Genomic DNA, 22680 nt, shown 5'->3' with positions numbered 1-22680 from the left:
CTAACAGAAAATTAAGATAAGTTTTATTTGCATTCACAGTAGAGGGAAATATATATTTGACGAACAGTATCACTGTCGCTCAATTTTTTCATAGCAAGGTTGTTCGGGTGCTAACACCAGAGGCAAACATATTTTACGAGAGAGAATCGTATCATTTTCCATCATCTCAATGTAAATGAATTGGTCGCTCATAGGACAGATAACAGTTCCTGTCGCTAATAGGACTGTCGCTTCTAGGACTAATTCTAATGTGGTAAGTTGCACTTTCCTCAGATCTATTCAATAACAACTGCAAAGTTTCTTCAGCAATTCGTAAATAATACTTCCATAAATTTTACTGCCTTTAAATTTTCATCAATACTGGAGTTGAACTTAGACATTACACAATGTTAACATCATCAATCGCAACTGTTCAATTTATAATCATAAACTCCGTAAAAGTAAGTGAGTATAGAGATACCACTTCACTTAGAAAAGACAAATTTGCTACTAAAAGATTTTTTAACTACCCTACTATCACAGCAATTAGCACATTTTTTTTTAGATATAAAGTTTTGATTGTTCATATAGTGAGTTTGTAGTACGAACAGAGCTGAAATGATATACTTTCTAAAACGAGAAGAATGCCATCTATTCCTCTAGAAAAGAAATGCAAACCACTATCGCGAACAGGCTAGAAGTAGGCATGTATGCAGGAATTTATTTCGAGCAGGGGCGGATCCAGGACCGACTTCTGGGAGGGGGGGGGGCGGTGGGTTGACATACTGCTGCTTTCCGACATTGAAATGACGGAAAAATGTATTTCAGTTCTTTTACCGAAGCTCGCCGAACTAAAACAAGGGACAGAAATCCAAAACACTTTCGAATATGCCAATATTAACAACCCTGAAGTATACTCAAGAAAAGCCCAGAACAACTGTTTTCTTAGATTTAAGTTCTTCTAATGTAAGTTTAAGAAAAAAAGAGTGTCCTTTCTACAATTAACCCAATTAGTTACCAGGAATTGGACTACGATTTTTCCTCTGTTAATAACGCAAATTGTTGATTTCTTAGAAAAAAAATCAAATGAACACGAGCGTACAAAGAAGGCATAATATTTATTCAAAGAAAACAACACAAATGTACCAATTTGTCGTAAGCATCTTCCCAGAGAAACACATACTTCATGTAATTAAGTTTTCTTTTCTCGTATGTAAGTAAACAGTCCTTGAAAATCAGTTAAAATTAAATTAATGTTTGCTTGAATATTTTCTTTTCAACAACCTTGAATATGAAAGAAGAAAAATATTCAACATTCAAGGAGTAAGTAAAGTTAATTTGATATTCTACAATAATTTCTTAAAACATGCACACAACAGTTTCACGAACCTGAATTATACGGAACTTTCTCTGTTAAATCCCATTGATTTGAATCTATTTTGTGAATCATTTAATTAAAATATAGAAGTGATCCTGTAGAGAGGGCCAATCGACAATACGAACTCACAAAGATACGTAATATAGTGATAGAAGAGTAAAACATACAACTTACAAAGTTGAGCAATCTCAGGTATTAGGTTATGCCAGCAAGACATATATCTGTTACGGGTTCGTATCTCACTTAGAACATGGTTGTTATGTTATTATTTCACCATTCGCATTCTATTATCATCATTCGATTTTCACCGTATCTTTTAACCTAAAGAAATGAAATCTTTAAGTTTTACGTCCCACGGTTATGCCGGTTAGGCTAAAGGAGACGGTGATTATGAGAAATGAAGGAAGTGGTGGAACGAAAAAAAACGGGAGGAAACGGGAGAATCCCGACAAAACCCACGAGCACGGTATTTGTCCACCACAAAGTCCACACGGCGCGAGCTGGGATCGAACCAGGGACCCCAAGCACTTTTAACCTAAAGAATCAGTGGCTCATCTCGGATGTCTGGAGTCCCTGGTTCAATTTCGGACAACGTGACGTTATAATCGGCAATATCGTGTCCATCTGTTAAGCCTATGTAGTGTAGTCAATCGGTCTAAGGTGTTAGGCAGCCATTGTGTGGCGGAATCCACTAATGGAAGGTTTGAAAAAATGAAATGAAATCTTTGAGTTTAACGTTCCATGTTAATGCCCTTTATGCTAAGGGAGACGATGAGTAAAGCAAGTGAATGATGAAGGAAGAATTGATGGAATGAGGAAGTAGGAGGAAAGGGAAGTACCACGAGAAAACCCACGACCACGATTTTGTTCACCACAAACATACGTGGCTGGGGATCAAACCAGCGACAACAGGCACCAGAGGTAAGTGCTCCACCACTGAGCCACGGTGCCCCCCCCCCCGATGGAAGGTTTGAGTTTAAAACTAGAAGGTTTGAAGGTTGCTGTTCAAAAGTTTTATAATAATTTTGTCGATGGTTAAAAATTTCAAAGAACCGACCACAGCCATTACACAATTAAAAGATCGTCTGACCGACGTTTCATGGTCTTTAACCAGTGGTGGATCAAGCCCAGGGTCGGGGATGCCTAAGCCTCCTCGGTTTTTTTGAGTAACAACATCATTGAAGCTGTTTATGAAAGTTTACGATAAACTCACGATATACCTATCATAGTTTGGGTGCTGGCTGGCCCCAGTTTTATTTTACCTTCTAAATCTGCCACTGTCTTTAACAACAACAACAACAAATTAGTTCCTTATAATAGATTCTACAGTCTCTTCATTCTAGGATGGAAAATTGTTTACAAAGAACAATTGTAGTGCGAGCGTCAAAACCTTGCTTGTCACAACCCTACATGGTTAATTCATGGTTGCCAGGCACATGAATCGCCGAACCGAATGTACCTACTTCTGCACCGTCATGGACTAATTACTATTACTACATAAATTGCTGCTTTTGAGATGACTGAGACATTTAATGTTATGAGAAATCCAGTTAGTTATTATGTAATACAATCTTACATATAATACCCACTCAATTTTGGACAAGTGTTCTTGTTCGAAAGTGTGCAAAAACCTTGTACGCCTGGCAATATTGAGAAGTTTCAGTTTTTGTTGTAGAAAATAAACAGAGAGAGCAAAGACCGTTAGATTCGCTGGACAACATTGTTTTTATGATAAGGTGACAGAAACGTATTGTACTGATTGTAAACAGGGGCTGGGAATGCGAGTATAGGTGGAAATATTCCCGCCACATATTGCCTGTTGGTGAAAGTTTGCAATATTGCTAACTGCCAAGTCTAGAATTTCATACTAATTGAACGAGCTTTGAGAAGGAGGAGTATGATGTAATGATTATAATTACTAACAACCATAGACTTAAAATATTAGGAAATAAAGTATCTTGCTGTAAGAAGAATATAATACACATTGAATTACGTATTCAAAGTGCAGTATAAAGCGAATTTTAACAGTACAGAATTGCTCTCTCTGTCTGGGTGCCCTTACCAGCCACTGTCCAACACAAAAAGGCATTAAAATAGGTAGATCGAGCGTGGGCAGAACTCGGCTCTGGCTAGTCTTCCTTTATTGTTTTCCTCAGTCCCACGAGGTGAATGTCTAGATGGTAACTTCTGCAAGGCCAGAATTGGGCCGAACACTGAGGATCCAGAATTGGCGGGAGATATATTCCGTCATAATATTATGTTGCCAACTCTCGCAAATATTGTGGTGGTGGGTTCCAATACTCTTTTTTTCGTTTTATGGCTCCTTAAATTCGTTACGAAGTAAATGTAGAAGTGCTTCTTTCATTCTATTTCTTTCTCTTTTTCTTTCTTTCTTTCTTCTCATCTTGCTTATTCTCGCTCTCTTTTCCCGCCCTTCTTAAAATCCGAATACTATCCTCCTGTAAGACTGTGTTTCTCGACCCAAGATTTAAAGAGACCAACCTGATATACTTAACTATTAGCACAACTGTACCAATAAATTCACATTAGAGAAGTAAACTTTTTGTTTCGAAATTCACGCAACTTGTAAATACCAAATCCTACTAGTGTTAAAGTTGATGAATTTGTGCCACTGTTAACACTGTGATAAGGGGAAAGAAGGGGAAGGACTGCTAAGATTCGCTAGAAAGGTTTTGTGTCAAAACACAGCTCCAATCTATAGTAAACGAACAATACCAACTTTAATAAACTACCCGAAATTGGTAACTTGTAGACACAGTTTGCAACACTGAGAATCAAAAAAAGATGCCCACTTTGGATTCTTGGCAAAACTGCAGCAGAAACTGAGGTCTTGTTGTTTTATCTATGCAATTCGAACTACTTTTAAGAAATCTCTTTCTTATACTGTGATCTTAAGTAGGACAAAAGAGAAGCCCTGATAAAATAAACAAAACTATAAGTGTGTGTGTGTGTGCATAAAAGAGTGGTCATTATGTAAGAAGTGCAGAAACCACAAGTTGAAACGTTTCATACCGCAAAACAGATTCAAGAGTAACAGAGAGCTGTTATTTTTAAAAACCCTCATCTTACCACACTTATAACAAATTGGCTTCAAAGAAACCACCGCGTCGGATTTAACACTACAAAAAATGTGTGTTATTTTGGGGGACTCGATAAATTTATACTTCAGCACACACAGAGAGAAATAACACTTCTAAAAAAAAAACAATAGAGAACATCGGAAAACGTTGGGCAAGAAAACATTGTTTTTGTTACACAAGATGGCTCTTTCTTAAAAATCTTCGTATATTTTCTTTCATTGGTTTTGTTTAGTTCTCTCGTGCGTGAAATATAATACTATTTATATTTTCTTGTTATACTGATTTCTTCAGAACAATTTATTTACATAATTTCGTAATAATTTGGTCCTTGAAATATCCTGACCTTTGGTTGTTAACCTACATCAAATTGCACAATCACAAACTACCGGTATACTTTTGTCAAAAGTTGAAGAAAACAAATCTAAACTGTTGAGCAATTGTTTCATTTCAAAATAATTTTCTATTTTTCTTTTTATGTTACACTAAAGTTTAAATTTTATTTCCATAATACAGTAGTACATGTTCAATTGCTTTGATTTTAAGTATGTCCTAATTTATTACTATTTTGTAATATATATATATATATATATATATATATATATATATATATATATATATATATATATATATATATATATATTGATTAAAATATAACTTTTGTTGATCGATTTTTGATTGATTGTTGATCGGTATAGACGTGTTTTAAAACCGCTCCGCGATTTTAGTGAGTTTTAGTGAGTTTTTAATGAATGAATTTTTACCAACATCTTCGGAAATGTGATAAAATGTGTGATAATGTAAAAGGTTTTTGTGTGATAGTGTTTTCCTAGTCCAAACTTTTTGTTTGGAAGAATTCGTTATATTTCCTCCATTGATTGAATTCCAACAATGAAAAAGACATTTCAAATTTTCTATTGAGCGTGTGAATGTTATACTATGTTTGTACAACGTATCGAAAATGGCAATATAGAGGGGCATCATATTCAAAGTAACTTTGTATTACGAGATTTGAACAACGACATCTTTAATTTAATAAACTCTTTCACTTATCTTTAAAAATATTTTAAAATATACAATATTCAATGAAAGAATCAAATTACCTAAAAAGACCTAAGTAGATATTGTTACGGAACCCATAGACGATCCTAGGTTTGTGCAAACATCATGTTTGTGCAAACACTGTGTTTGTGCAAACATTCGGCCATACACGGTTCAACTGTTTGCACAAACTTCAGTTCAATTTTCATGATCGCGTAAACATGTCCACTGAAGCAGCTCGTTTAGCGATAGTAATTGCTTGTGCTTTGGAAGCGGAAACACCTGCGAAACCAAAACGGAAGAAGAGGGTTTGGATGAAAGAGTAGTTCAAGAAACGGTCTAAGTTTGGTCATCAAAATTTACCTAGGTAATATCCGAACTTGAGATAAGTTCGACTGTGGATTATAAAAATTATTTACGAACGGATTCAACTACATGTGGTGAAATACTGGAAAATTGATTTTATTCCCCACTGACTCTCTATCAGCCTTCTAATCTATTTCTTCATTTTATCCACCAATTTCTAAATATGTCACATTTTTCAGATTCCTGTTTTTATAAGCTTCACTCTTTACCTTCCGCAGTTCAGGTAAATTTCGATAAAGTTCAATAAATTCTCTCCAGAATTTTTGATTCCTATTAATTGACGCCATAGCGCAAGAAATAAGCGTTTGTACACTAGGCCTCTTACTCGGAAATAAAGCTAGTGTTTGCACAAACATGCCCATACACGGTCCACGTGTTTGCGCAAACATCATGTTCGTGTAAAAAATTTTTGAACGAGTTCGATGTTGAAAACGTTTGCACAAACGTTTGCGCAAACAGTTCATACAGCATCATACACGGTCAAACTGTTTGCACAAACAGCCTTGTTTGCACATACCGTGGACCGTGTATGGGTCCTATTAGAGTTCGTGACATACTTAGAGCACAAGTAGTGGAAAGACATGATTAATACATAAATGTATATACTTTGAACAAATATTTCATTAGTGTGCGTTATTGATGTACGTACCTATAGCGTTTGTTAATGGTAAATATATGACAAAAATTGAACACGCTTGAAATTCGTTGCGAGAGCTATGCGTTAGTGCACTGGTTCTCAGGCCCGTATCCAGGAGGGTCTTGGGACCCCTAAATTCTTGCTGGCCTCCTAAAATTTTCACGATAGGTTTGCAAATGAACTATAATATGGTGGTGAACTATAATATGGTTGGATCGCCCCCTCTAACTTCAGCCACCCTTCTCTACATATTTGGGCTAGCTACCGGCCTGATGGTTCTCAATCTAATCCCTATTACAACCCCCATTTTATCACATCCTCTTGCCAGCGATCCCCTTTTAATTTCTGGTTTCCAATAAGCTTGTGTGGGATTTTTAATACACCTATTGCAGAGATCTCACAATATCCATTTATTTCCATAATAATAGAATCCATTTCTTGTATATATTGAATACAGTAACTTCCCTAAAAGCGAATGGATTAAAACCCAATTAGGTCAGTTCATTCATATTACAAATATCGAATCCTATCTGTCATACTGTTTCAAAATGGAGCCCTTATATTGGATGATATGATAAAAAAAAATAAAGTGATTTCTAATTTTGATTTAAAAACTTGAACAGTTGTTTAAAAATGTTATTGAGTATTTTAAATGACTTGATAATGTGGGTTACGAAGACTGAACCGGATATTGTCACACTAGTGAAATCACACCATGCTCTTATATCCGATTTGGTTTTAAGTTTAATTGTATTTCAATATGCAGTTATAGTTGCATTTGTATTTTTCTGGTAAGCCTATTTCAATATGCAGTTCTCATTAGTTTTATATCGTACCTCTTTCATTTAAATTGATTTTTTTTAAACAACTCTGCATCTGTTGAAAATGTTTAGTAGAGTATTTTTTGTTATTCTTAAGAATATGTATAAAAATAAAAGTATGCCTATCAGAACAGCATTCAAAATAATATTTAAAAATACTTTCCAGTAATACATTCTAATTATGATTATTTCTTCCGCTTATTTTCGAGACTCCAAGGTTGAGAAACCCTGCTTTAGTGTAAGCAACTTTTTTTTTGTGCTTATTTTGCATTGGAGCTATGCTTTAATGTAAACAACATTTATTTTACCTATTTTGATCTATATTGCTGTATTATTGGTTAATTGCTGAACATGGCATATTCTTTTTATTTTGTTCGAAATCAACACTTCATTCGAATTCGAATAACTACATTGATCCCTTACTTTTAAGAGCTCCAAACTCTGGGATGGGTTTTATTTATATACAAAACTAAGAAAAAATTCCTCTTCTGGCGATCCGCCACTAATATATATATATATATATATATATATTGATTGATTGATTGATGCCTCCCTTGCTCCCTATAGAACCAGTATTTTCAAAAACCCTAGGACATAGGTTCGCTTATTTTGAATGAAGAATTTATAGTCCAAGTTTCTTCTTGTATGTTGACAGGATCGTGGAATTCTCAATCTTTCGCACAAATCTTGATCCCCGTAGCCCCTTGCGATAAGCGTTCTAATCAAACTAATACACTAAAATCTAAGTAAGGTCATGGTCCACCAGTGTACTAAAAATCATTACAATCGGTGAAGGGGCACAGGAGGAATTCGCAGACAAACATTGTTACATTCATATATACATGTGTACATATAGATGAAATTCGGAATTGTTGAAATTGTCTAAACCAATTGCTCCTAACTTTCTTTACCTGATGCCCCCCTTTGTAAACTCTAAATATTTCACGTTGCAATTCGTAAACCCTGAATATTTCACACCCTCTTCAAACTCCCACATACCTACCGTATATGGTTATTGTACGCATCTTTGACGCGAGAAATCCGAATTCGATTCCCAATGAGAGCTCTTGTGATTCGGATCCCACTTTCAACTGTAAGTATACGTCTCATATAACCTCGCTGCTGAACGGGATAACGAGTTCAGACCCTCTATTCCTATCCATGATATACCGGATAGACATAATATTAAACATATAGTGCCTGTGAAGTTTGCTAAAGCTACGTATATTGTAAATTGGAATTGCAAGTGGTGCTTTATTCACAACAGGCCCGTATCCATGGGGGGGCAAGAGGGGGCCGCCCCCCTAAATTTTGGCTGGCCCCCATAAAATTTCACGAGAGGCTTGCAAATGAACTATAATATGGTGATGAAGTATAATATGATTGGGTCGGGCCCCCCCTAATTTCTGCCGGGCCCCCCTAAATTTTTGGGCTGGCTACGGGCCTGATTTACAATATATTTCTGTGAGTAGCTTAGGCTCGCTCACCCCCCCCTAGCTTGATCTTCACGCCTCTGAGTTAGAAATCATTAAGTTAAACAAGTAAGAAAATATTTAAAACATATTTCAATATTTTGACTCAAATTTACTTATTTTTGACTCAATGTGTTTTTGAGCACAGATACTAAATAGGACAATGACCTACAACTTCTAGAGGTGTCGATGTACTTAACTTCCACCAGGAATTAAATCAAAACCTTCCAAGACAATTTTTACTAAATCCACCTAAAGGAACGAGTTATCTAATAGTTTTTTTCAGAATCGAGAGTATATAAGTATTTGTTTGTAGTTATGAGAGAACTCTTGATCTATGAACTATTAGTATCATCTAGAATCTGAGATAACTAATTGCTCATAGTGTTGAAATTAACAAACTAATGACTGTATTGAAACTCGAACTAGTCTACGTCAGAGACGTACGCGCGAGGTGGATGCCAGGGGTCCGGACTCCTCCAGAGATCAGAACTTTTATGTAAATTTAGTCTAACTTGAGGGGAGATTTTAGAAATTTTGATATAATTTATGCTAATATTGAATTTGGAATTCCCCAAAAGCTTTGGACCCCTTCCGAAAGAAAGGGTGCACGGCGGCTCAGTTGTACAGCGTTCACCTCTGATGCGTGGGGTCCCTGGTTCGATCCCAAATTGCCAAGTGGGGCTTTGGTGGACAAAACAGGTTCGTTGGTTTCCTCGAAGTTCTCCCGTTTCATCCCACTTTCCTCGTTCCACCATTCAATTCATTTCTCATCGCCGTCTCCTTTAACCTAGCCAGCATAAGCGTGGGACGTAAAACTTAAAAAGATTTCACTTAATTTTCATTAGTTCTTGAAAATATTTAGCGACTCACTTCGAACTTAATGTATCTTTGAGCATCGAGAGTAAATAACATAATGACCTACATCTTCTATTGGTAACAGTGAACTTTGCTTCCGCTTGGAATTGAATCAAGACCTTCCGCGACGATTTGTATAAAATGCCATCTAAAGAAACGGGTTGTCTAATAATTTTTCAGAATCAGGTGAGTCTATAAATGTTTGTTTTTAGTTATGTGAGAACTCTTGATCTAAGAACTAATATCGTCATGTTTGTTCAGAACTGAGCGTTCTTCTCAATAAAAACTAACGCCAGTAAGTAAATGAAGAGGCAGCAACATAAAAACTAATACTTTTTCTCCCCAGCAGGGGTGAGAGTGTGTGTAAAAACGTGACACCAAGAAAGCAACGGTAGCTGCGTGTATTGTGTTAATATCGCATTAATCTACATATAACAATGTTCATCTAGCAACTTTGTTTGTATTTTTTGAATTCATATAATATTGTGTGTTATGAAATACAAATATATTGAAGTCTCAAAGCAACGTCGAAGAATTATTAAGAAACCAGCGCCTACACAAGGATTACAACGACCAAATGGTCATCCACGCCGGATCAGAATTCTACAGTGCAGTTAACAAGGTAGGTAGTGAGTGCATATTTCAATACAATATTATCCTTGTATCACTTATACAAAATAAGCCTGTAAAAGCAAAGCCTCATTTAGAACGTAAGTGTTAAAAGTGTATTTAATTTGAGTGAAGCATGACGGACAGAATGAAAGAATTAGTTTTCAAGAGAGGTCAAATTAAGGCCAAACTCACTCGTTTTAAACCTTTTGTAGATAGTTTTACAGAAGATCAGAATATTACGCAGTTAGTGTTACGTTACGAGAAAATAAAACAGTGCTATGATGAATTTGATGCAATACAATCCGAAATAGAAATGTTACAGGGTTCATCAGAAATTGATCAGGAAACGCAAGAAAGAGAGCAATTCGAGAATACTTATTTTGATTTAGCAGCTAAGACGGAAGTGTTCATAAATCAACACAGCTCCAGTGCAAAGAAAAATGAAAACAATGAATCAAGCAATTCTAATCCATCAGTTAGGTTGCCGGTGATAAACCTTCCGACCTTTTCTGGAAGCTACGATGAGTGGTTGTCGTTCTATGACACGTTTCAGGCATTAATACATAACAATAGCACATTGCAGCCAGTGCAAAGGTTTCATTATTTACGTTCTTCTCTACGTGGGGAGGCGCTTGAAGTAATACAAGCCTTGGAAATTTCTTCTGAAAACTATGACGTAGCATGGACTTTACTCAAAGAACGTTTTGAAAACAAAAAGTATATTGTTAACAAACACGTCAAAGCTTTATTTGAAATGCCAATGGTGGAACGTGAGTCGGCTGTTTCGCTTAAATCTCTTTTAGACAGCACAGTAAAACATTTGAGGGCTTTAAAATCATTAGGTCAACCAACAGAAAGCTGGGATGCATTACTTATATATTTGATTGCGACCAAACTAGACAATACAACACATAAGGAGTGGGAGAAAACACAATCAACGAATGAATTACCGAGCATGTCACAGCTGACACAATTTTTACAGCAGCGTTGCCAAGTCTTAGACGCAGTTGATAATAAGCGTAGACCTAAAGAGACACCCTCAGTTCCAAATAACAAATATCAACAAACAAATAAGGCAGGCAAAAAGAGTTCTTACTCAACGACAGCACACGTAACGTATTCCGACAACAATGCATGTCCCAGCTGTAAAGGCTCCCACAAATTATTTCAATGCCAATCATTGTTGAGAAAATCTATAGGAGATAGAATTAAAGAAGTTAAACGTCTTTCTTTGTGTATAAATTGTCTCAAACGAGCGCATAAGGCAAATGAGTGCTTATCAGGTAATTGTAAAATATGCAATAAAAAGCATAACACATTACTGCACTACTCGCGTTGTCCATCGCCCACTAGAGCGAATGAACCACAAGATGAAAGGGAAATAGGTCAAGGTCAAAACACGCTCGCTGCGACCACATCTCTCGAGCAGGAATATGAAGGTAAGAATATTCGTTCTACAAACAGTGTACCGCAGAATAATAGGAGACCACCAAGCGTTATGCTATCCACAGCTGTAGTATATGTTAAAGATAAACAGGGTAATTTTCAAATGTGTAGAACACTTCTCGATTGTGCTTCTCAGTCCAATTTTCTAACAAACAGAATGGTTCAATTATTGGGACTAACAAAGAGTAATAGCGTTGTACACATAAATGGTATAGGTAATGCTAATACAAGGTCATGCCATAGCGTTCAGGCTACAATTAAGTCAAGATATAACAATTATTCAGCCACATTAGACTTCATCATATTGCCGCAAATATCACAAGACTTGCCTATGGTTCGTGTAGACACGTCATCGTGGGAAATACCTTCCAACATTGAATTAGCAGATCCTAGCTTCAACATACCACAGCGTATTGACATGTTATTGGGGGCGGAAGTATTCTTTGATCTACTTTGTGAAGGGCAAATAAAACTCAAGGCAGGGTATCCAACCTTGCACAAAACATTGTTTGGCTGGATTGTAGCTGGAAAAATAGACAATCAACCACACATTTCGACAAATGTGTGTCACCTCTCCACAACAGAAAAAATACACGAGCAATTACAAAAATTCTGGACGATAGAAGAATGTTCAACAAAACATCCATTAAGTCAAGAGCAGGCAGAATGTGAAAGACACTTCAAAGAAACACACCGGAGAGACGAGACAGGGAGATTCATCGTCAGACTTCCCTTTAAAGAAAATGTGAGGAATCTTGGTAAATCCAAGGAGATTGCAACGAGAAGACTTTATTCAATGGAAAAAAGGCTTATGAAGGATCCTGAGAAAAAAAGGGCATATATAGCGTTCATGAAAGAGTACGAAGATTTGGGCCATATGGAAGAAATAACTAGAGCAGAGAGCGATACAATGATGCCAGACTACTATCTTCCCCATCATTGCGTAATGAAGGAGAACAGTACTACTACCAAACTCAGGGTTGTATTTGATGCATCGTGCAAAACAACTTCTGGACTTTCATTAAATGAGACGATGAGAGTCGGGCCTACAATCCAAGAAGAATAATTTTCCATAACAGCAAGATTCAGGCAACATCAATACGTCATGACAGCTGATATAGAGAAGATGTATCGCAACATTAGGGTACATGATTCAGATGCAAACTACCAGAAAATACTGTGGAGAGAAAACCCTCAAGAAGCAATAAAAATATATCGACTCAAAACTGTAACATATGGTACTGCAGCAGCTCCTTTTCTAGCCACTAGATGTCTTCAGCAACTAGCCATAGAAGAGAAGAAGAATTTTCCTAAGGCAGCAGAAGTTGTAATGAGGGATTTCTATATTGATGATCTTCAAACAGGGACAAACACGAAGAAGGAACTACATGAATTACAAGGTCAACTCACAACTCTTCTGCAAAGAGGTGGTTTTTGTTTGAGAAAATGGTGTAGCAACGACACTTCACTGCTTTCAAAAATACCCAGTGAACTTCAAGAATCAAATTTCACTATTCAACCAAATGATGATTGCATCACTAGAAGTTTAGGATTGTTGTGGAATCCCATTAAAGACACATTTTCTTTCTCTGTCAAACCAAGAAACAACCCTCAACAAATCACGAAGAGAACTATTCTTGCTACAGTAGCGAGCATATTTGATCCCTTAGGATTAATAGGACCAGTTATTCTTAAGGCAAAAATATTTCTGCAACGTTTGTGGGAATTAAAATTGAATTGGGATGAAGAAGTTCCAGCTCCATTGCATTCAGAGTGGGAAACTTTTGAGCAGCAACTTCAAGAGTTGGAATCACTACATGTTCAGCGGAAGGTTATTCAAGAAACACAATCGCAGGTAGAAATTCACGGATTTTGCGACGGATCTCAGAATGGATATGGAGCTTGTATATATGTAACATCTAGTACAAAAAATGGAAAATTCACAGCAAACTTACTATGTTCAAAATCTCGAGTAGCACCTTTGAAGAAGACAACTATTCCTCGCCTAGAACTTTGTGCAGCTTTGTTACTTGCACAGCTAACTCAGAAAGTAATACAAGCATTACACTGCAAGATCGATAAGGTTGTTTTATGGTCAGATTCCACCATTGTATTAGCATGGATAAGAGGACCTTGTTCTCAATGGAAGACGTATGTTGCAAATCGTGTAGCGGAAATTCAACAGCTGACTTGTAACTATGAATGGAGACACATCAGAACAGAGGAGAATCCAGCAGATCATATATCGAGAGGATTAACACCGTCAGAAATTCTTGATAATGAATTATGGTGGCACGGGCCTTCCTGGCTATCTGAGAAATTAGACTCACCGACGAGGGAAGATGTTTGTGACCTAAGCGATGTTCCCGAGCGACGAAAAAATACAGCAGCAATGTTTTCTACAACACCGCGTCAACTCTTAGACAGATATTCATCATTAAGAAGATTGCAACGTGTAACTGCTTATTGCCTACGATTTGCGCACAACATGAGAAGATCTAATTGTGACAGACAGCATGAACATCTTACAGTAAGTGAATTACATGAAGCACTCGAATGTCTTATTAAACTATCACAGCAACAAGCATTTCACAAGGAATTAAATGCGTTGAGATCAGGAAAGGAAGTCGACAACCAAAGTCAACTGAGAAATTTGAACCCATACTTGGATGAGAGGCAAATCATCAGAGTCGGAGGAAGATTAAATGCAGCAGATCTTACTGAAGGACAGAAACATCCTATCGTACTTCCAGCTAACTGCAATTTGACAAAGTTAATCGCCCAAGAAGAACATAAGAAGCTACTGCATGCCGGGCCTCAATTATTGTTATCATCCTTGCGACAATCATATTGGCCAATACGTGGACGGAACTTGGTTCGTCAAGTTGTGCATCAGTGTGTCACATGTTTCAGAAACAATCCTAAAGATGGTAAACAGATGATGGGAGATCTACCAGCTGACAGAGTTCAACCAACAAGACCATTTCTTCACAGCGGCGTTGACTACTGTGGGCCCATTTACCTTAAATCGAGTAACCGACGGGGAGCCAAACTCCATAAGGCATATATAGCACTTTTCGTGTGTTTTGCGACTAAGGCGGTACACATTGAACTCGTAAGTGATCTAACGACAGAGGCGTTTATTGGAGCATTAAAGCGATTCATGGCTCGTCGAGGAAAATGCGCTAAACTGTATTCTGACAATGCAAGTAACTTCGTTGGTGCAAAAAGGGAACTACAAGAATTGAAGACTTTATTTGAATCAGAACACCATAAAGAAAAATTACATAATTTTCTAGCAGCTGATAACATCACGTGGGTTTTTATTCCAGCAAGATCACCAAACTTCGGAGGCTTATGGGAATCATCAATTAAATCTCTCAAATACCATTTAAAGAGAGCTGTGGGAAATGCTTCACTCACCTACGAAGAGATGAACACTATTTTGACACTGATTGAGGCTTGCTTAAACTCTAGACCCTTAACACCATTATCAAATGATCCAAACGACCTACATCCTTTAACACCTGGTCATTTCCTAATAGGCGACGCACTCACTACCATGTCAGAACCTAACTTGAAAAATATTCCTGTCAACAGACTTTCGAGATGGCAATACATACAACAACTTCACCAGCAATTTTGGTCCAGATGGTCAAAGGAGTATCTATCAAGTCTTCTAGAACGATCCAAGTGGAGAAGAAAATTCCCCAACCTTCTGGAAGGTGATTTGGTGCTCATCAAAGAAGATAACATTCCACCTCTAAAATGGAAAACTGGACGTATTGTGCAACTGTTTCCTGGGAAGGACGGAATAGTACGAGTGGCGACAGTGAAAACTACCAGAGGTACAACAACAAGATCTATTCGTCAATTGTGCCCGCTTCCTAAGGAGAGTTAATGTGTTGGTGTATTCATAGTGTGTACATTGTGTGATTCATAGTGTTGTGTTGTGTGTGCATTGTTCTGTTTATGTTTATATCATTCATTCATAACTTGTGTTATATATTGTTGTGTATATTAAGTTCATGAACCAAATTAATCATTCATAGATTTGTTGAAGGAATTCCTTCAAGGCGGGCGGTATGTTCAGAACTGAGCGTTCTTCTCAATAAAAACTAACGCCAGTAAGTAAATGAAGAGGCAGCAACATAAAAACTAATACTTTTTCTCCCCAGCAGGGGTGAGAGTGTGTGTAAAAACGTGACACCAAGAAAGCAACGGTAGCTGCGTGTATTGTGTTAATATCGCATTAATCTACATATAACAATGTTCATCTAGCAACTTTGTTTGTATTTTTTGAATTCATATAATATTGTGTGTTATGAAATACAAATATATTGAAGTCTCAAAGCAACGTCGAAGAATTATTAAGAAACCAGCGCCTACACAAGGATTACAACGACCAATGTTCAATCGGAGATAACAACTATTTGCGCATAAAGTTGTAATTAACAAACTAGTGACTGTATTTAAACTCGAACTATTCTACGCCACGGACGTACGCAGCACGAGGTCAATGCCGCGAGTCCGGACTCCCCTCGAAATCCCAATTTTTATGTAAATTTACTCTAACTTGACTGATGATTTTAGAAATTTTAATGTAATTTACCCTCATATTGAAATTAGACTACCAAAAGCTTTGGACCCCTCCCGAAAGAAATTCTTGCGTATGTCCCTAATCATCACAGATAAGCAAATGCACAACTGTGAAGAAAATTGTGTTGATAAATGTATGAATGAAAGATTGATAAATGTATGAATGAAAGATTGATAAACATATGAATGAAAGGTTGATAAATGTATCAATGAAAGATTGATAAATATATGAATGAAAGGTTGATAAAAGTATCAATGAAAGATTGATAAATATATGAATGAAAGATTGATAAATATATGAATGAAAGATTGATAAATGTATGAATGAACGATTGATAAATATATGAATGAAAGGTTGATAAATGCATGAATGAAAGATTGATAAATGTATGAACGAAAGATTGATAAATATATGAATGAAAGATTGATAAATGTATGAATGAAAGATTGATAAATGTATGAATGAAAGATTGATAAATGTATGAATGAAAGATTGATAAATGTATGTATGAAAGATGGATAAATGTATGAATGAAAGATTGATAAATGTATGAATGAAAGATTGATAAATGTATGAATGAAAGATTAATGTATGAATGGATTACGGAATTGACGAAATAGATTGAATGAATTGATAGAATGAGAATGTGGGAGCAAGTAAGAGAACTATAGCGAAAGCCTCATACGATATTGCTTATTATTTATCACAAATTCACATCGCCTGCGATCGAAACAGGGACCCTCTGTCACCAGAGGTGAATGATTTACTACTCATTCACCGTATAGCTCCAAACATCACAAAAGAGAAACACATTTACAACGTATGAATCAGATAATTACATAATTAATAAACTATTTTTATTTGTTGCTTATAGTTTTCAAAAATAACTAAATAAAAATAAAAAGGAAAAAATCAAATTTTACTCTAAAAATTAAAAAATGTAAGGCAAACAATGCGGATCCAGTGATGCACACAATGGGAATCTCCGTTCTTCTGCGAAATTTTGTGGAAAAATGAAATAAATATTTTTTTTTCAGGAGAAATAGCTTACGTCATAATCAGAGGTGTCCCCAGCAAGTTTTTCTTGGGGTTGCCAAGAACTCTTCATGGGGGCGACGCATTTACATACTAAATGTTAACCGAAAGTCCTGTTTCAGAACTTGAAAATATTAGAAACTCATCATGCCATATTTATATTACATATATTATTACTATATTGTTATTATTATTATTATTATTATTATTATTTACAGTTGAAACGTATGTTTTAACGCTGCAAAGTTATAATCACAAGTTGTGCCTACAAACTATTCATAGGAAAGTAAATATTTTAGGTAGTCCATTTGTTTGACTTTGTCTTTATGTGTGTAAATAAAAGGTACGAATCACAGCCTTGAACTTATTACTGAAACGTTTATTTACGAAATACAAAGAATATTACGTTTGGAAAATTTTGTTCGAAGAAAACTCAGTGTCTCCAAAGTAAACTATCGTTTGGACTTTTAAATGACAAATGATTATTATTTATTTGGGTTATTTATGAAACATTTCCTTATGATATACAAGCTGAACCTGCGCTTTCTACTCAGCGCATCGTTCTGTTATGACCATGAATCTCCTTCCCACTGTGCATATCTCCTTACTCACGCAAGTAAAAGATAGGAGACTAAGAAAGGAAGTGAATTGCTATGTATAGATGGTGGAGTGAGTTTGTAGAAAATTTGTAGAAGTAACACGATATCAGGTGGAAATATTTTCTTCTAATAAATGCATATCCGTTCGAAAACACCTCATTGTGTCTCTTGAGGCCTTTTGAAGTTGCTAGCATGCAATAGGTTTTGTCACTCAGATTTAAGCAAAGCGCCTGCAATGTCCATCAACCCGCCATACATAACTTCTCTGCTGGTTGCCTAACACTGCAGTTTCTGCCTGCAACAATGTTAATCTTACGGGTTCAAAACAGCCCCTATAATGTTGAATAGACCAATAACGACAAGGTTTTTGAAAATTTGAATGAGAACTGGACGATCTACAGAAAATTTGGAATTAATCCGTGAAAACGCCACGTTTCTAGCACTTGTGTTTTTGAAATCTCATTGTCTAAAGTATTGAAGACAAATATATAAATCTAGAATTTTAGTACTGTATATAGATAAACAAAATATCATGTATCGCATTTCAGGAACTAGTTTTAAAAAGGATACTATCCTTGTAACAATTTCATGACAACTGATTTGCGCAACATTATAGATTTATTAATGAAATGTGAACAAAATCGTCTGAATCTTTTTGTTAAGAATAAGCCATCTCCACGAATAAACTACCCCATGTGAATTCTTTCACGGCAAATGAGTTATACCATATTGTCAGGTTATTAATAAAACATTTACTAATGGAAAATGCACACAATCGTCTGAGTCGGTTTTAAGAAAATATCATGGAAAACTCACCCCTAAGAATAAACTACTACTTCTGGATTTTTGCTAGAAAATGACTTGAGTTGAGTTGATTTTGAGTTTAACGTCCCGTTCAGCAACGAGGCTATATGAGACGTGGATCTACTGATTAACGTGGAATCCGAACCACATGAGCTCCCGCTGGGAATCGAACCCGGGTCTCCCAAACGAAAGGCGCGTACGCTAACCGCTTAGCCACGAAGGAGCTCGAAAAATGACTTATGACATGTTATAGGATGGTGAGTGGAACATTGATTTATGAAATAGAAGTTAGAGTTGTTTCTGAGAAATTGCATTTTTTTTTTTTTAAATTTTAACCCTTCAGTAAACTATACTTATTTTTAGGGTTATGTAGAAAATTTTAAAAACAGCCCTAGAAATCTTATAAAAACTGTTTTAAATGTGGTTTCGCTATGTTGAACGCAGGACCGGATTAACTCATCTGGAGGCCCTGGACTAAAAAAAAAAATATTATGTGGCCCCTGCTGACTTCGCCTAATGCTTTTCTATGAAAGTACGATTGGAAAGTGAAGGGAATATGTTTCATAGATTTGGTCATATTTTATTTTATGATGATGATGATGATGATTGTATTTTTATGATTCTTTTTAAATATCCAGTTGAGATGCTAATCAGAATAGAGGATCCGATCCACAAGGAGGCCTGAGACTACAGCCCCCTCTTTAATCCGGCCCTGGTTGAACGATATGGTCTTTAAACTAGTAAATATCTGTATTTACATCAAGACGGACGGACAGAATCCAAAAATCTATTTTTTCGGCATATAGAGGCTATGAAATGTGTTAATCCGTTGAAATCTCGAATTCAATTTTCTCACGATCATCTTTACTTTCTTCTTTCTACCGCCGCTCGAAAGTAAAAATGGTAGAAACAGAGAAAACTCGAAGAAAACATAAGATCACTCTGAGACAGTTATGCAGTAGTACAGTAGGTTAATAAAATAGCAACTGTGTGCATCCAGTTAGGTAAATGAGAGTATACTAACAAAGTTTATGATTAATCAGCAAGGGCGCCCATGTTGTGGTTTCCAAGGGGGGGCAAGTATAGGCGACGTTTCAAAATTAGTTTCAAATTTTGCTGTAACTAATGTAAAAATTATATTGGATTTTCGATATTCTGAAGTACGATTTCTTCTAGGGGATGGGGGGGCGAGCGCCCCACCTTGCCCCCTGATGGGCGCCCTTTTAATCAGTATCAATGGCGTAGCCAGAGCGCTCACTCCGCAGAATCATTTTTACTTTTAGTACAGTGATACCGCAATGGATTCTGCTTTCATGTAATACGTTTCATTTGCGACTTTTATATACACATATTACGACTCTTTTATGTAATAGAGCTCCTTCGTGGCTAAGCGGTTAGCGTACGCGCCTTTGGCGTGGGAGACCCGGGTTCGATTCCCGGCGGGAGCTCATGTGGTTCGGATTCGACGTTAATCAGTAGGTCCACGTCTCATATAGCCTCGCTGCTGAACGGGACATAAAACTCAAAATCACATCTTTTATGTAATAATTTGTCACGACAAACAAGTTTTACACAGACATATTTAAAGAAAAGCTTACTCCTCACAAGTTCTCCCTTTAACCCTACACAAGATTTCAGTAGATTAATTATATACTCTATTTCCAATCTTTTTAAACTCTTTCGTTAACATAGGCATCAAAAGTTACCATCCACGAATGCAAATAAAGAGCATTTAGCTCCGGTTTGTACCCACAGCCTCGGTATGCATGATCCCTAGTTCTATTCTCGCTGGGAGCACTAAAGTTTTCTGGTATTGACCGAGTATAATGAGGCATTTGAGAACCTACCTAAATTAGGAGGTAGCGAACTCCAATCCAGAAAGGCCAGAAATATTGGCGCCTGGGAAGCGATACAGTGGCCACTCATCATCCAGTTTAATGTGAGTCACCTGGTTCGAAGTAGTCTATCATGGTTGTAGCTTAAGTAATTTACATCTTAGCAAATTTTATCAGGATTGCAATACTGTGTAACTAAAGAAAGCTGAAAAGAACATAACTTCTTTCTTGTCTATTTTGCTTGCAATTTATCGCACTTCAGTATATTGAAGTAAAGTACTAAACTTCATGACACAAGAGCCCATGAAGTACTCTGGCTGACTATGTGGTCCAAATTTCAGCATGTAACGTTACATATTGCTTGGTGTATGTGTATATGTAAGCGCATTTCTTCGTTGTGGCAATTGTTAGTGCTTTCTTTGATATATTTTTGGGTATGCCACTGATCAGTATTGCACTACATAATTATTCCATGTGAAGTGCGTACTTATTATAATATGTTGGCGCGGTTTAGTTCTTTTTTCCTTTCATGTCTAAACTGTAAAAGTGACTCATTAATTAACATAAAGGTCATGCTACCACAGTTAGAAAAAAATGTATAGGAAACTCCCATGATAAGAAAACAATTTCTATCCGCAAATTTCTACTGAAACGTAACCAACTTGAGTCACTTCTGGGGAGAAGGGTGAGTGGTAGCTCAGTGGTAAAGCGTTTATCTCTTGTGCGTGGGGGCTCTGGTTCGATTTCCGGCCAAATAAGTTTGTGGTGGACAACACCGTGTCCGTGGGTCTTCTTAGGGTACTCTTGTTTCCTTCTACTTTGTCATTCCACTGATTCTTCCATCTTGATTCACTTGCCTTAATCATTATCTCCCTTAGCATAAAGGACATTAACATGGAACGATAAACTGAAATATTTCATTGTATTTGAATCACGGGACGGGGACAAATAGCCTCGATGCTGATGTCCCCATTAAACCTCGAAGATCGAAGAGAGGAGAAGTTCCACAGTTCCTGGGAAACCCGACGCTGACGCCCAGAAAAATTATACTTTGCGTTTGGTGGGATTGGAATGGCCTCGTGCATCAAGAGCTGTGGGACCTCGATGACTCAGTGGTAGAGCGTTCACCTCTGGTGCATGGGGTCCTTGTTCGATCCCAGCTTGCGCCAAGTGATCTTTTGGTGGACAAACACCGTATGCGTGGGTTCTCTCGGGGTTCTCCCGTTCCCTTCCACTTTCTTCATTACACCATTTCATTCATTTCTCATCATCACCGTCTCCTTCAGCCTGCATAAATGTGGGACCTAAAACTAAACTTAAAGAGCTGCTCCCATCGGGCAGAGGTGCATTGTCAACAATTAGAGCAAATGCATCTAGTAATTCAAAACAAATGGAAGGAAAGGATGTCCTATACTGCGCTACCAACGCCAGACCGAGTACATCTTTAACGACCCGTCAGAAATTGAGATAATTTACCTTAGATTTTAGTGCCTTCACAGTATAGCCCGGACCTGGCACCGTCAGACTATTATTTGTATCGGTCTCTGTGGAACTATCTGAATGGTTTTGTATTTGTTTCAAAAGAACATGTGAAAACTACGTGTCACTTTTTTGACCAGAAACCACAGAAGTTCTAGAACGAAGGGATTTTAGTGTTTTCCCGAAAAAATAGCAAAATGTGAACGAAGAAAAGGGGTATATGTGGTTTCATAATTTTTTGTCTTTCAAATAGTAATAAATGTATTCTCAGTTTTGATCTCCAAAAGCTCAATAGTTTTTATAGAGACAACCTGATAATATTACCACTTTTTTGAAACACCGAGCATGAATATCTCATGCTAGAAGTTAATTTGTCTAAATCTCGAAACTAAGAATAGTCACGGGCCCGAACAATTTCCCTGCAGCTTCGTTTTTAGTGTAGTAAACTTCTGCGTAGAATGGGCAAGGGAATATCTTGCTATATCGCTTTGGCAACTCTCCGAATACCTTGTAAGATGCGAAGACTGAAGAGGCAGATAATTATTAAATTATTCACATAAGTACTACAAATTTTCTTAGATTATAAAATAATTAATATACAAAAAACTTTGACATTACTT

The 22680-nt window shown here is 36.7% G+C and overlaps 3 protein-coding genes across 3 annotated transcripts in view; 2 read left to right on the top strand and 1 right to left on the bottom strand.

Moving 5' to 3' along the window:
• The window catches only part of Octbeta2R (Octopamine beta2 receptor), a 393700-nt gene that overhangs the window by 309316 nt on the left and 61704 nt on the right, over window positions 1–22680 (bottom strand). The window lies entirely within an intron of this gene.
• LOC145666217 (uncharacterized) lies at window positions 10396–12774 on the top strand. Its single transcript, XM_081733281.1, has one exon. The coding sequence runs from the start codon at window positions 10396–10398 to the stop codon at window positions 12772–12774; it is 2379 nt and encodes a 792-aa protein (XP_081589407.1).
• Window positions 12814–15609, top strand: LOC145666216 (uncharacterized). Its single transcript, XM_081733280.1, has one exon. The coding sequence runs from the start codon at window positions 12814–12816 to the stop codon at window positions 15607–15609; it is 2796 nt and encodes a 931-aa protein (XP_081589406.1).

Source organism: Thermobia domestica, chromosome 12 (assembly GCF_964235325.1).
Source record: "Thermobia domestica chromosome 12, izTheDome1.hap1.1, whole genome shotgun sequence".
NCBI lineage: Eukaryota > Metazoa > Arthropoda > Insecta > Zygentoma > Lepismatidae > Thermobia > Thermobia domestica.
The sequence above is the reverse complement of the archived record's forward strand: the minus strand, read 5'-3'. Positions and strand labels throughout refer to the sequence as shown.